General features: G+C 31.7%; 2 protein-coding genes across 2 annotated transcripts in view; one reads left to right on the top strand and one right to left on the bottom strand.

Annotated features, from left to right (window-relative positions):
• Positions 1–2447: 2447 nt before the first annotated feature.
• On the bottom strand, positions 2448–2986 carry LOC130441537 (multifunctional methyltransferase subunit TRM112-like protein). Its single transcript, XM_056775259.1, has 2 exons — positions 2813–2986; positions 2448–2757 (listed from the first exon to the last, which is right to left on the bottom strand). The coding sequence occupies exons 1-2, from the start codon at positions 2888–2890 to the stop codon at positions 2461–2463; spliced, it is 375 nt and encodes a 124-aa protein (XP_056631237.1). The 5' UTR covers positions 2891–2986; the 3' UTR covers positions 2448–2460.
• A 2338-nt stretch (positions 2987–5324) lies between these two features.
• LOC130442132 (nose resistant to fluoxetine protein 6-like) overlaps positions 5325–11463 on the top strand; it is a 43442-nt gene continuing 37303 nt past the window's right edge. The window contains exons 1-2 of the mRNA XM_056776196.1: positions 5325–5426; positions 9548–9620. Coding sequence (XP_056632174.1) covers positions 9551–9620 — 70 coding nt within the window. The 5' untranslated portion in view covers positions 5325–5426; positions 9548–9550. The remainder of the gene's footprint in view (positions 5427–9547; positions 9621–11463) is intronic.

The raw sequence follows: 11463 nt of genomic DNA, 5'->3' as shown, positions 1-11463 counted from the left end.
CATTTGATATTTCATTACCTGATATTTTTTGCTCACTATCTAAGCGCTAACTGAGGTGATATACTTCATATATATCTGAGTCAGTGTCGATAGGGTCTTCTGCTGCTTAGTAAGTTGTGTAGTCCAGAGTGTGGAATTCTTTTGTTGTGCTTCGTAATCTTACATCCAAGAGTTCAAAGAATTGTTTATAACTGTAATGTTTGTTTAAAAACTGCAATCATTTTATTGAGTCGTTAAAAGCAAAGTAACCTTTAAACAGAGCTAGAATAGACAGTAGCTTAGGGTATGTGACCCTCTGTGTACCAACTAAGTTAACCTAACAAATGCAGGGTTAAATTAAAGAATGTGTAAAACAATTTTTGTCAATATTTTTTGTACAATAAGTGCAAGTAATTAATTTTCTTGTCGAGCAGAATATCACACGTTTCAAACTATATGCATATTTTCACTGCAACTATTTTTATAAAAAATGCAAATATATTTAATGTATTGTAAATTTGATGTAGATATATGTTGAAAAATAAATTAACCATTTAGTGGTTGTTGTTTATTTAGTATTTTATTTCTTCCTAGATCATAAGATTTAATTGGAAACCGGAAAAACTAAGAGATCATACCCTAAAAGTAAACGAATTTGATGTTTTTTTCTCTAAAAATGCTAAAACAATCCAAATGTTTTATGTACAAGGATATCTCATTATATAGTAAAACCACCTAACTCCAAAAATATCAAATTTTCGTTTTTTTTGATGTTGGAACAATTTATTCAAGCCACATTTATGTTCAAAAAAATTAGTTTTAGATTAAAAAAAAAATTCTAATCATTTAACTTTTAGAAGGAAATATTTCTTTTTACAAACCTCCTATCTCTAGTGATTTCATTAGTCTATTAGGTGTGTTTTTGAGAGAGCAGGTGGTTTTGTTTTATTTAAAAACTAATAATAAAAAGTTTGTAGGACAACCTATCTCGATACATATCATTTAAAGGGTTGGGCTACTAATCAAACAGAAAATGCTGGAAATAATGGATACTGATGATAATGGAGATTTAATGTTGAGCAACGTAATAGTCGGACAGCAGGGGCGCAACAACCCAACTCTCAAAGGGGGTGTCCAGCGAATTCTTTATAATGACTAAATGTAGCCACACTGGCTTATTACAACAATTGCAATGGGCTTCTTGAACATCGCTATATATTATGAAAAGTTGTAAGAAAATTGAATTAGTTTGTTTTAATTGGACTTTATTTCAATTTTTTGTTCAAAATTTACCAAAAACTCTCTTTATGTAATCATTTACAATTATAAATTCAGGAGCTAATGTTATGAAATCTAAGGAATGTAATATGTGTTTATGAACGTGGTCATTGCTTTCACTACCATGATCCATGACTCGTTAACATTATAGTAAAAGCACCCTGAGTTGTCAGTTTGCCTGCTTGATTTAATTTGTTATTTTGTTTTAAGAAAAAATCGGGTATATACCCTAAAAGGGGATGTCCACTTATTTTTGGGAGGTGTCAAGACCCCGGATACCCCTGCCGGACATAAAAGAGCATCCTTTCTGCACTGAGAATGGTTTCTCCAAGGTCGAACCCCTAGCTAGATCAGGTCCGCCTCAACGTCCTCCAATCAGCGATGGCGCGGTCTTCGTCGTCATACAGGAACTCCATACATGGCTATGTACGGTTATAGATCAGAAGGCATCCTCTCCATATGTCCCAGCCATCTCAGACACGACTCCTGGATAACCATTACCAAGTCTGGCTTGCCATACATCTGTCTTGAGTATAAGATAATCTCTAAAGGCTTTTATTTCATCTAGGTTGCCTCCATTCCATCAGGGGTGATTACTTGCTCTAGGAATTCTGATTTTTTTTAATTTCTTATTTCTTAGACCTTTTGATATATTAAAGAAAAGTCGAAACGTCAAAACTTATCTTTCTTTTAAAAATTATCAAAAAAAAAAACTGAAGAAACCTAAAACCTATAACATTTTGATGCCCTAATGGAATTCTGATTTATTCAAATGTATATTGAAATTGGATTCCCTGAGGCGATCAAATACATATTTTAGTCTCTCTATATGTTATTGCAGTGAAGTGGAGAAAACAATTGTATCATAAAGGTAGCAAGGCCCTTTCTGTTCTGTATACCTTGTATATTGTCCTTAGCCCCCTTGAAAGTAGCCGGGGCATTTTTCAAACTGAATACCATCCTTAGAAAGTATCAGGATTCGATGCTAAGAGTATCTCTATGACTTTTTCAGTCATCTCAAGCTGACTGAATCCTGAACTACATCCAAAGCTGTAAAATATTGGTTATAGTTGATTACTACAACTGGTAAAGGGAGTATAGAATATATCAGTAGGTTAAAGTGTTAGTGAGATGAATTTAAGGCCTTTACGTCCTAGATCATCTAATCTAATCACAAACTAAAAGACATATTAGTAATAATTTTTATATTTCATCTTCATTTAAAAGCATATTTGGGATTCCGTTATTAATAGGAAATTTTCTTCCAGTTTCTGGACATATTAATTCTCCATTCACAATATCTACTTCTAACAGGATTTTGTGGACCTTCTTAAGAAACTCTTCATCATTTTCAAAATTATCAACAATTTGTTTGGGTAGATTTTCTATTTTACCGATACTTTCAGCGGCTTCACATAGAACTGTCCAGTCTAGTTTCGGAATAATTTTAGCTATCAATTCGGGGTTGAAATCCACTTCTGATTCTTGTATATCTTGTGCCTAAAGTTAGAAGATTCATGAAGGCATTGAATATTTTAAAAAATGTACCACTTACATTTATTTTCAAAGGATATCCCACTGCGACTCCTTTCATGCATTTCGACGTGAGCATATTGTGTGTAAGGAGTTTCATTTTCCTAGTTTCGTTTTTAAGCCCAGTAAAATGTATTTATTTTATAACTAACAGATAATTTTCAATTTGCTTTTTATTTCTAAATCTGTTTTAACCTAAAATCTTCTTCTTTTATTAATATGGATAAAATCCATTACCTTATAACTAGCAAGCCATATATAAAGAAGGAAGAATCAATACCTGTTTTGATTGATTCACAAACTATCAATCAAATATGCAAAGATATTAAATGTAAATAGTTAGAAATCCAGGTAAATAATGTCCAATAAAGACCACAGCCATTACAAAAACATCGTTTTTGGCGCGGTTTTGTGAATTTGAATTTTTATTATTAAGACTACACATCTCCCGGAAATATCAATGTAGTGTGCTTATTATGTAATAAACAATAATTTAAATGCCGTGGGGCTCCTATTAACATTACTCTTGTGTATATCAAACCTCTGTCACCGGTAAAAAATAGAGCTGTGACAATAAGAAGATTCCGCATCAACCACACAAAACTTCTATTTGATGTCGTCAGAAAGTCGTCCTGTTTGCCAAAGTTGTCAGGTTCCTGCGCCTGTTAAGCACATCCTCACCGACTGCAGATAATACTCTAAAGTATATCAACAGTTTGATATGAAAACCAACCTTAAGGAGACACTGACCTACCGACGGAAATGGAGAAAACCATAGAGCTTCTCAAAACCACCAAGTTGTATAAGAAAATATAAATAATTTACGTAATGTAATAGATTTTGTAACAGTCCTTTATGTATCATATGATTGTTTTTGTGTGCCAATGACCAGCGCTGTCGAGGCAATAAAAAAACTAAGAAACCATCGCTTCCATTAAATTTGTTTGCCCAATTGTTTGTAAACGAAGTACAAGTTAGAGTTGTGAGTTAATGTTCATTTTTATTTATTTTTTACTTAAACGATAGGTAATTATCTAATAGTTCTATATAAATATGTATGTACACTATCTAATTTGTTGTGAAAAGTACTACAAATAACAGATGTGTGAGCTGGTGCATTGTCTTGATGAAATAAACTTTCCTCTTAGCCAAATGCGGCTGGTTTTACTCGATTTCTTCGCTCAAACGTTGCAATAAGTTCGTATAATACTAGCTATTGATACTTTTCCCTTTCTCAAGATAGTGAATAAAAATTATCCCACGCGCATCCCAAAAAACCGACGCCATGACCTTGTCTGCAGGCTGAATGGTCTTTGCTTTCTCTGGAGCCGGTTCTCCCTTCTAAATCCATTATTATGATTGTTCTTTTGTTGCGGATGTGAAGTGGTGAGCCCACGATTATGAAACGTTGCAAAAATTCTCACGATGCTGTTTTAGTTCCATTGTGAGCAAACGCGGCACCCATCTTGCACACAGTTTTCTAATGTCCAAATTTTCATTTAATATGCGATGTACCGCAATTTCAGTCGACGATCATCCACTACCTCTTTGTGGATTTTTTTCAACATTTCTGGAGTCGTCACCTCATTTTATCGACCACTACGACTGCTGGTCTTCGCAGCTCGAATGGCCTCGTTTAAACTCTGCTACCCAATTATGATATAAAGACTACAAGGTGTTTTCTTCCCGAGGGCTCATTTTCGACTCTTTCTGCGCATCCCTCAAGAGCCAATGAGAATTCGCTCCCAAATTGGCTAGTCTTTACAGCATATACCCAATATTTTACTATTGATAACGAAGGAACAATCTCATCCAGAGTAGAATCCAGCTCAGCTTTTATATTGGTCAGGGTGAAGCCTTTCATGAAATAAAAGTATTGTAACACATAACGATGACCAGTTTTTTCCTCAAGGAAACACTCAATTGTCCAACGGAAGTGAAGGAAATCATATAGCTTCCTAAAATCACCAAGCTGTATGAGAAAATAAAAATAATTTACGTATTGTATTGAATTTTGTAACTTTTGTATCTTATGATTGTTTTTGTGTGCCAATGACCAGCGCTTACGAGGCACGTTAAACAGAAATAAAAAAAAACTAAGAAACCATCGCTCCCATTGAATTTGTTTGCTCAAATGTACAAGTTAGGGTTGTGGGTAAATGTTTATTTGTTTTATTTTTTACTTAAATGATAGATAATTATCTAATAATTTGTTGTGAAAAACACTACGAACATATGATTAAATAAATATTTTTTCTTAAATAATAAAAGATTTTTAGCTTTCCCGACTCAAAAGGTTGCCTTAGAAGATATGCAATAAAAGATGTATTTCTCCTGCATCCTTTTTTTATCCTGTATCTCAAAAATTAATAATGTCGAAAGGAATAGTATTTAGGTATTTCAAATATTTTTTAACGAATTCTTTAATTTAGTATACTTATGTAAGATTATATAATTGTTATCATTATTGCCTTTCGATCTATTTATCTGGACCTTTTGACCTGTTTATATAATAAATTAAATTAAATCATCCCATTCAATTCAGATATCGATAAAACTCATTGCAGTATGAAATAAATGTTTCAAAGTGAAGGTTAACACATTGATATCCCTGGACAGTGTTATTAAAAAAATAAGTGAGTTATTTTTCAATTGAATTTATTGTTTGAAATACTTGAATGATTTATCAATTACTATGATTACTTGGATTATAAGCAAATCACAGTTGAAAATATATTATACCAGCTTTTACTAGCTGCCATTGAAGCCATTAAAGAAGAAAAAGAGATTATTACATTAGAAGTGAATCCATATAATTGGAAGCAGGAGTTATACTTTCTTTTTGTGCTTAAAAATTACTTTGACATATCTGCAACACTTAACAATAAAGTCTTCTGGTTAACCAAGTAATGTAAGTGAAATTTTACCACTGGAACGGCACATTCCATCTTTCGATTTGAAAGTACCGCAATATTAACATTTTTTATTCATTGAGCTAATAACAATCAAAGGATGATTATGATATTATATTGAAACCTAGTATCATTAAAAACCGACCAATCCTTACGCATGAAATTTCGACGGCGCGTGGTCTGCATTTCTGCATAAATTCCTCCCGCCTGCGATTGCTCTGGCGTTTCTATCGTTCTTCTAGCTGACTGTCAGAAGTCAGAATGAGCTCGTACCTGAAAAGGAGTTTCAGCTGCTCTCAAAACACTCTGCCGCTTTGTTTGCTGTTGTCTTCTCAAATGGCGGATCAAAGGGTGGTAATTAGTATTAGAACGAGTCCTCCCCCAAAGACATAGCATTTTATACCTTTTACCTACAAAATATAAGTTAATTACGTTGTTTTTGACAGCACAATTACGAATTTTACGCAATTTTCACTTTAAACCTCAATTCCTCATCGATTTTGAATCATATATCACAACGTTGTTTCGTCTAGGACAGTTTTCCATTTCCAGTTCGATAACTGAGAAATAATGCGAAAGGTTTTTATTGAGTCTATTTTGAGTTGTTAAATTATTATAATAACGTTTATCAATTATAACTCAAAACTATGACTTATTAGGTCAGACAATGACAATTCTATCAAAGTAATTTATTAAAAATTAAACTTTGCTAATATGTACCGGGTGTCCCAATAAAGGGAAAGGAAAGACAATTTTGAGGAGTCAAAAAATGTTAAAATCCCTTCAGTCAACCTGGAGTAATTTATGTTTAAAGGAAAATGCTTAAAATTTACACATTTCTTAAGATATCTCGTAATACGAGAAAGATATCGACATGCGGTTTTCGCTATTCTGTTGCTAATTTGGTCTACTTTTATATTCCTTAATTAAAACTGCATGTTTCCATCAACATTTTTCAAGGATAGCTAGATTTAAAAAAATAAATAAATAGCGCCCTCTAGCGTATACGTCACTCATTAGATTGCTTCGAAATTATAACTCTTAGATTGGTAGAAAAGAGCTCTTTTCAAATAGACTAAGTTTCCCTAGATAGGTTAAGTAGAACTGAACTTACAGGCGTTTTATCATAATAAAGTTTGTAAATTATTCATTTTATGATTTTTGGTATTTATTTACGCCCTCTGGCGGTGGACCTACAACTATGTAAATAATTTCCAGGTTTTTCTCGAGGTCACTTTTGCTATAATTTTTTTTACCGAAGCTGTACTATAAACGGTTCCCGAGATATGGCCGGGACCATTTTTATTGGGATACCCGGTACAAGCAGAAATGGTTATTAATCAGGGGAATCATGATCCCTCCGTATCCGGACTTGGTCTTTTCATTAGTGCGTGAACCGAAGATTTTATATTTCGCTTATACTTTTACTGCACGAAGTTTTTGCTTCCGAGGCATTTTTAAAGAAAAACAGTAAGAATTAAAACCAAAGAATAAGATCTAAAATAATGAATAACATGTAACCACAAAAATGACACCTAACTTCCAAACTTCATATAGTTCTATACAGCCTATATAATGACAGAAAAAAACAATAAATAAATGAAGCTATAGTCAAATGGATTGGATATTGATATGACCTTTGGTAATACAATGGAACGGTATTGCAGTACTCAGAGCTGAAACTTCATTACTGGATGGCGTTGAGGAAGCTAGATTTTGAGATTTTTGACAAAAAATGATTTTATATCTCGTAAAAAATATTTTTTTTTTCAGAAAAAGTAAACTATGTTATTTCTAATACCTCCAAGAATATGTGTACAAAGTTTCATGATGATCGGTCAAGTAGTTTTTGCGTGAAACTTACATTCACATTTATAATATTTATAAGAATTTGCCGGCGATTTCAAAACATTTTCTTCCATGATGCGGCTTACAAATTATTTATTTTTAGAACTGGAATTCGGATCGAGAAGTCGCTCATTCAATTTTCACCCAAAGTGAAAATATCCTCTATTTATATTAAGACCTTTCCATATCTGAATCTAAATTGTTATGGGTTGATTAAATGGAACAACAGATTCCTATTTACAATTTTGTTGGAAAATCTTCGACCACCGAGCCATTCAAACTTTAATTCATTAATTTTTGTCATTGCAATAACGGATGTGTGCTGGTGCATTGTCTTGATGAAATAAACTTTCCTCTTAGCCGAATGCGACTGTTTTTGCTTGATTTCTTCGCTCAAACGTTGCAATAAGTTCGTATAATACTAGCTATTGATAGTTTTCCCTTTTTCAAGATAGTCAATGAAAATTATCCCATGCGCATCCGGTCTTTCCTTCTTTGGAGCCGGTTCTCCCTTTTCAATCCATTGTTTTGATTGTTTTTTTATTTCGGGTGTGAAGTAATGGACACACTTTCCATCCATGGTTATGAAATGGCCAAACACTCGTTGGAAACATTCTCACGATGGTGTTTTTATTCCATTGTGAGCAAACGCGGCACCCATCTTGCGCACAGCTTTCTCATGTCCAAATTTTCAGTTACTATGCGATGTAACGCACTTTTTGAAATGACCATATCTGGAGTCGTCACCTCATTTGGTCGATCACTGCGATGCTGGTCTACGCAGGTCATACGGCCTCGTTTAAACTCTGCTACTCAATATTTTACTGTTGATAACGAAGGAGCAGTTTCACCCAGAGTAGAATCTGGTTAGGAATAATGGTTAGGGCAGTGGTGCGCAAAGGGCGGCTCCAGAACTGCATGTGGCTCTTTAAGTGCAGCTCTGGCATAGAGGTGCAAAAATATTTTCATTCAAAAAACTTAGTGAGAACAAAATTACATCTTATTTTCATAAATTAAAATCCTTTGATAAATCAAGAACATATGTAATTTTTTCTTCAAGCTCTTCACATTGTTTCACTTTCCGATTCCGCTGAAGCATCCTCAAGAAACTAATTCCTCTATTGATAAACACCATTCTAAAACAATAATTTTGAATATGGAGGAAATCTTTCTCAGCAGATTTCAGGAACTTGAAAACAGCATAGCAACTTTGGTATTAGTAAAAAATATTCTAAATACTACAACAAACGATTAGAAATTTTCTTCTTTTAAGATTTATATTGGTAGCTTTGAAATACAATTGATGGATTTTAAATCAAGGGGATGCGAACGTCTTTGTGTGGTTTGCTTTGAATCATCTGGACGAGGAAGACATGATCATTTTCAACGCTTGAAATAGTATTCCTGAGTCTAACGATCAGCTGAAGATATATATATATATATATATATATATATATATATATATATATATATATATCAATCTTTTCAAGCATGAAAATTGTCGAGAGTAAACTGAGAAGCCGTCTTATTGAAGAGAACTTTGAATCAAGCCATTAAAAACAACAAAATTCAAACCTGACTTATTCAAAATTTCCAAGGAAATACAAGCACATTTTTCTCATTAATATATATTTATTAAGTATCAAATTTAGTTTTATTTATTGGAATAAAGTTAACTAAACAAGCAGTTTTGGTTCCCATTTCTTTTTAAATGGGTTAGGGTAAGGCCCTTCACCAAATAAAAGTATTGTATGACATAACGATGACCAATTTTTTCCATGTTTACAACTTCACTGAAAACGTTCACTGTTGATGGCTACCAAACAAACCACGTGGCATCTTCAAATTTGAAACATATGCTGTATGGAATCGTAAATGTCCCTGATGTTTTTTCTATTAGTATGGATATTAAAATGAATCTTAACGAAAATCTAATATATATTGAGAGTTTTCCAACACTTGTGCTTATGGTAATCGATTATTTTTATTATTTCCAGGCTATGAATTGGAATATGAATTATATAATTGTATGTATCTTCAGTGTTGTCTGTGGAATTCAAGGTGTGACAGGTAAGATCGCAAAATCTGCACTAGCACATGTGAAAAAGTGGTACGTCTCACGTTGAAAATTGTGCTCCGCGCGGCCGTTTCTGTACTCAGCCGTCGCCGCCAGTCAAAGCATGCAATAGAAAATATTTTTTTTAACATTTAATATTAATTTAAAGATCTGAATAAATTATAGTGTCATCTATAAAAGCCGTAACTTCGATAGTTTATAATACATATCCATTTAAAGATTCAAATAATGCTTTTTATTTATAAACAAATGTTTTTAACAATGTAATAGATATCGAGTATATAAAAAACTTATTATATAAATCAATAAATTATGTAAAAAATCGTCTTGAATGTCAAAGACCGTATAATTAATAGTTATAACAATATATAAGTTAATAAAATAGTAGACCGCTGGAACTTTGACAGGGTAAAGTATTTGAAAATTCAATAAAAAGTAGAGAATTTTTTTTTACTTTTCTAATGCACATAGCTGTGTTTGTAATTTTTTGTTGCTACGAAAAAAAAAAAAGAAAATGAAAATCGAAATTTGTTTATAACAAATTGTTTATAAAATAAACAATGAAAATTCAAGTAAATCAATTTTTTTTCATAATAATATTGAGAATTGTAAATGATGAATAAAAAAAATAATCCTTAATAAATATTTTAAATAGTTGATAAATGAAAAAAACAGTTATAAATAATTAAAAATTGTTTTTAAGAAAAAAATTTTTGGAGTTTACTCCTTAAGAATCGATTTGCATATATAAGGGGCCCGGTATGAGAAAAATGTGAGGAGTAAAATCTATCGATGAATGACCTCGTTACGTTTTTGGTGCGCACCCTATGATGCGCAACTTTCTAATTTGTCAGTGTCAACATACTTATATTGCTGTTTTTATTATAAATATCAATAATTAATATTGTTATTGTGAAGTTTTAATTTTGATCATTGTGTTCCGCTAAAGTGAACTGAAAGTATTTTCAAATAACTATGGCAGAAAGAGGTGTAGATGATATTGCCGGAACATCTAACAAACACGTGGTTGCAAGTTACGTTATAATTCATGTATTATATGTATGAGCATGTGCAATTTGTATTTATTAAATATTTTAATAATTATCGATGTAGTTCATATAAATATATATTTGAAAACAACACATAAAATTAGATAATCAACCCAATATGAATTATCGAGCGCATCCACATAAAATAGAAAATTTCTAACCTAACCAAAAATTAATTTTTTTGTCGATGTCTATAAATTCTTCCACGTTATTATGATTTATTTTATGAATAATTTTTAAATATTAACAACTGTAGTCAATAATTCGATAATATTATCAGAAAAATCGACAATATTTTCTCATTATAATAATGATTTTATATAATTTTCTTTCGAAAAGTTATTTTTTAGCTTATTTAAATAATTTTCATGTACTATTTATTATTGTATGTAAAAGATTTAGTGACATAATTATCTTTTTATAACCATTTTTGTTAATTATTAAGATAATATTATATTTTAAATAAAAAATTAATCATAATAATTTAATAAAAATGTTTATAAAAACCTTTTTTTATCAATTTTCTTAAAGTCGGTTGAAATTTTTATAATTATGCATTTATAAATTTTCTAATTTTTTTTTATATTTTTTGACTAGGAAAAAATCTAAACCTCCAAAAACTTCAGCCGAGAGACAGCAAGCTTACAGATTAAAGAAAAAATTAATGAAGGAAGCCCAAAATATTCTGGCAATCAACCAATCTTTTTTAAGTTAAATAAACTCTTTTTGCATCTGGTTACACTATCGAACTTAAGGAGTAAACTCCAGTCGTGCGTCGGAGCACAAT

Source organism: Diorhabda sublineata, chromosome 3, assembly GCF_026230105.1.
Source record: "Diorhabda sublineata isolate icDioSubl1.1 chromosome 3, icDioSubl1.1, whole genome shotgun sequence".
NCBI lineage: Eukaryota > Metazoa > Arthropoda > Insecta > Coleoptera > Chrysomelidae > Diorhabda > Diorhabda sublineata.
Note: the sequence above shows the minus strand (reverse complement) of the source record. Positions and strands in the feature narration are given on the sequence as shown.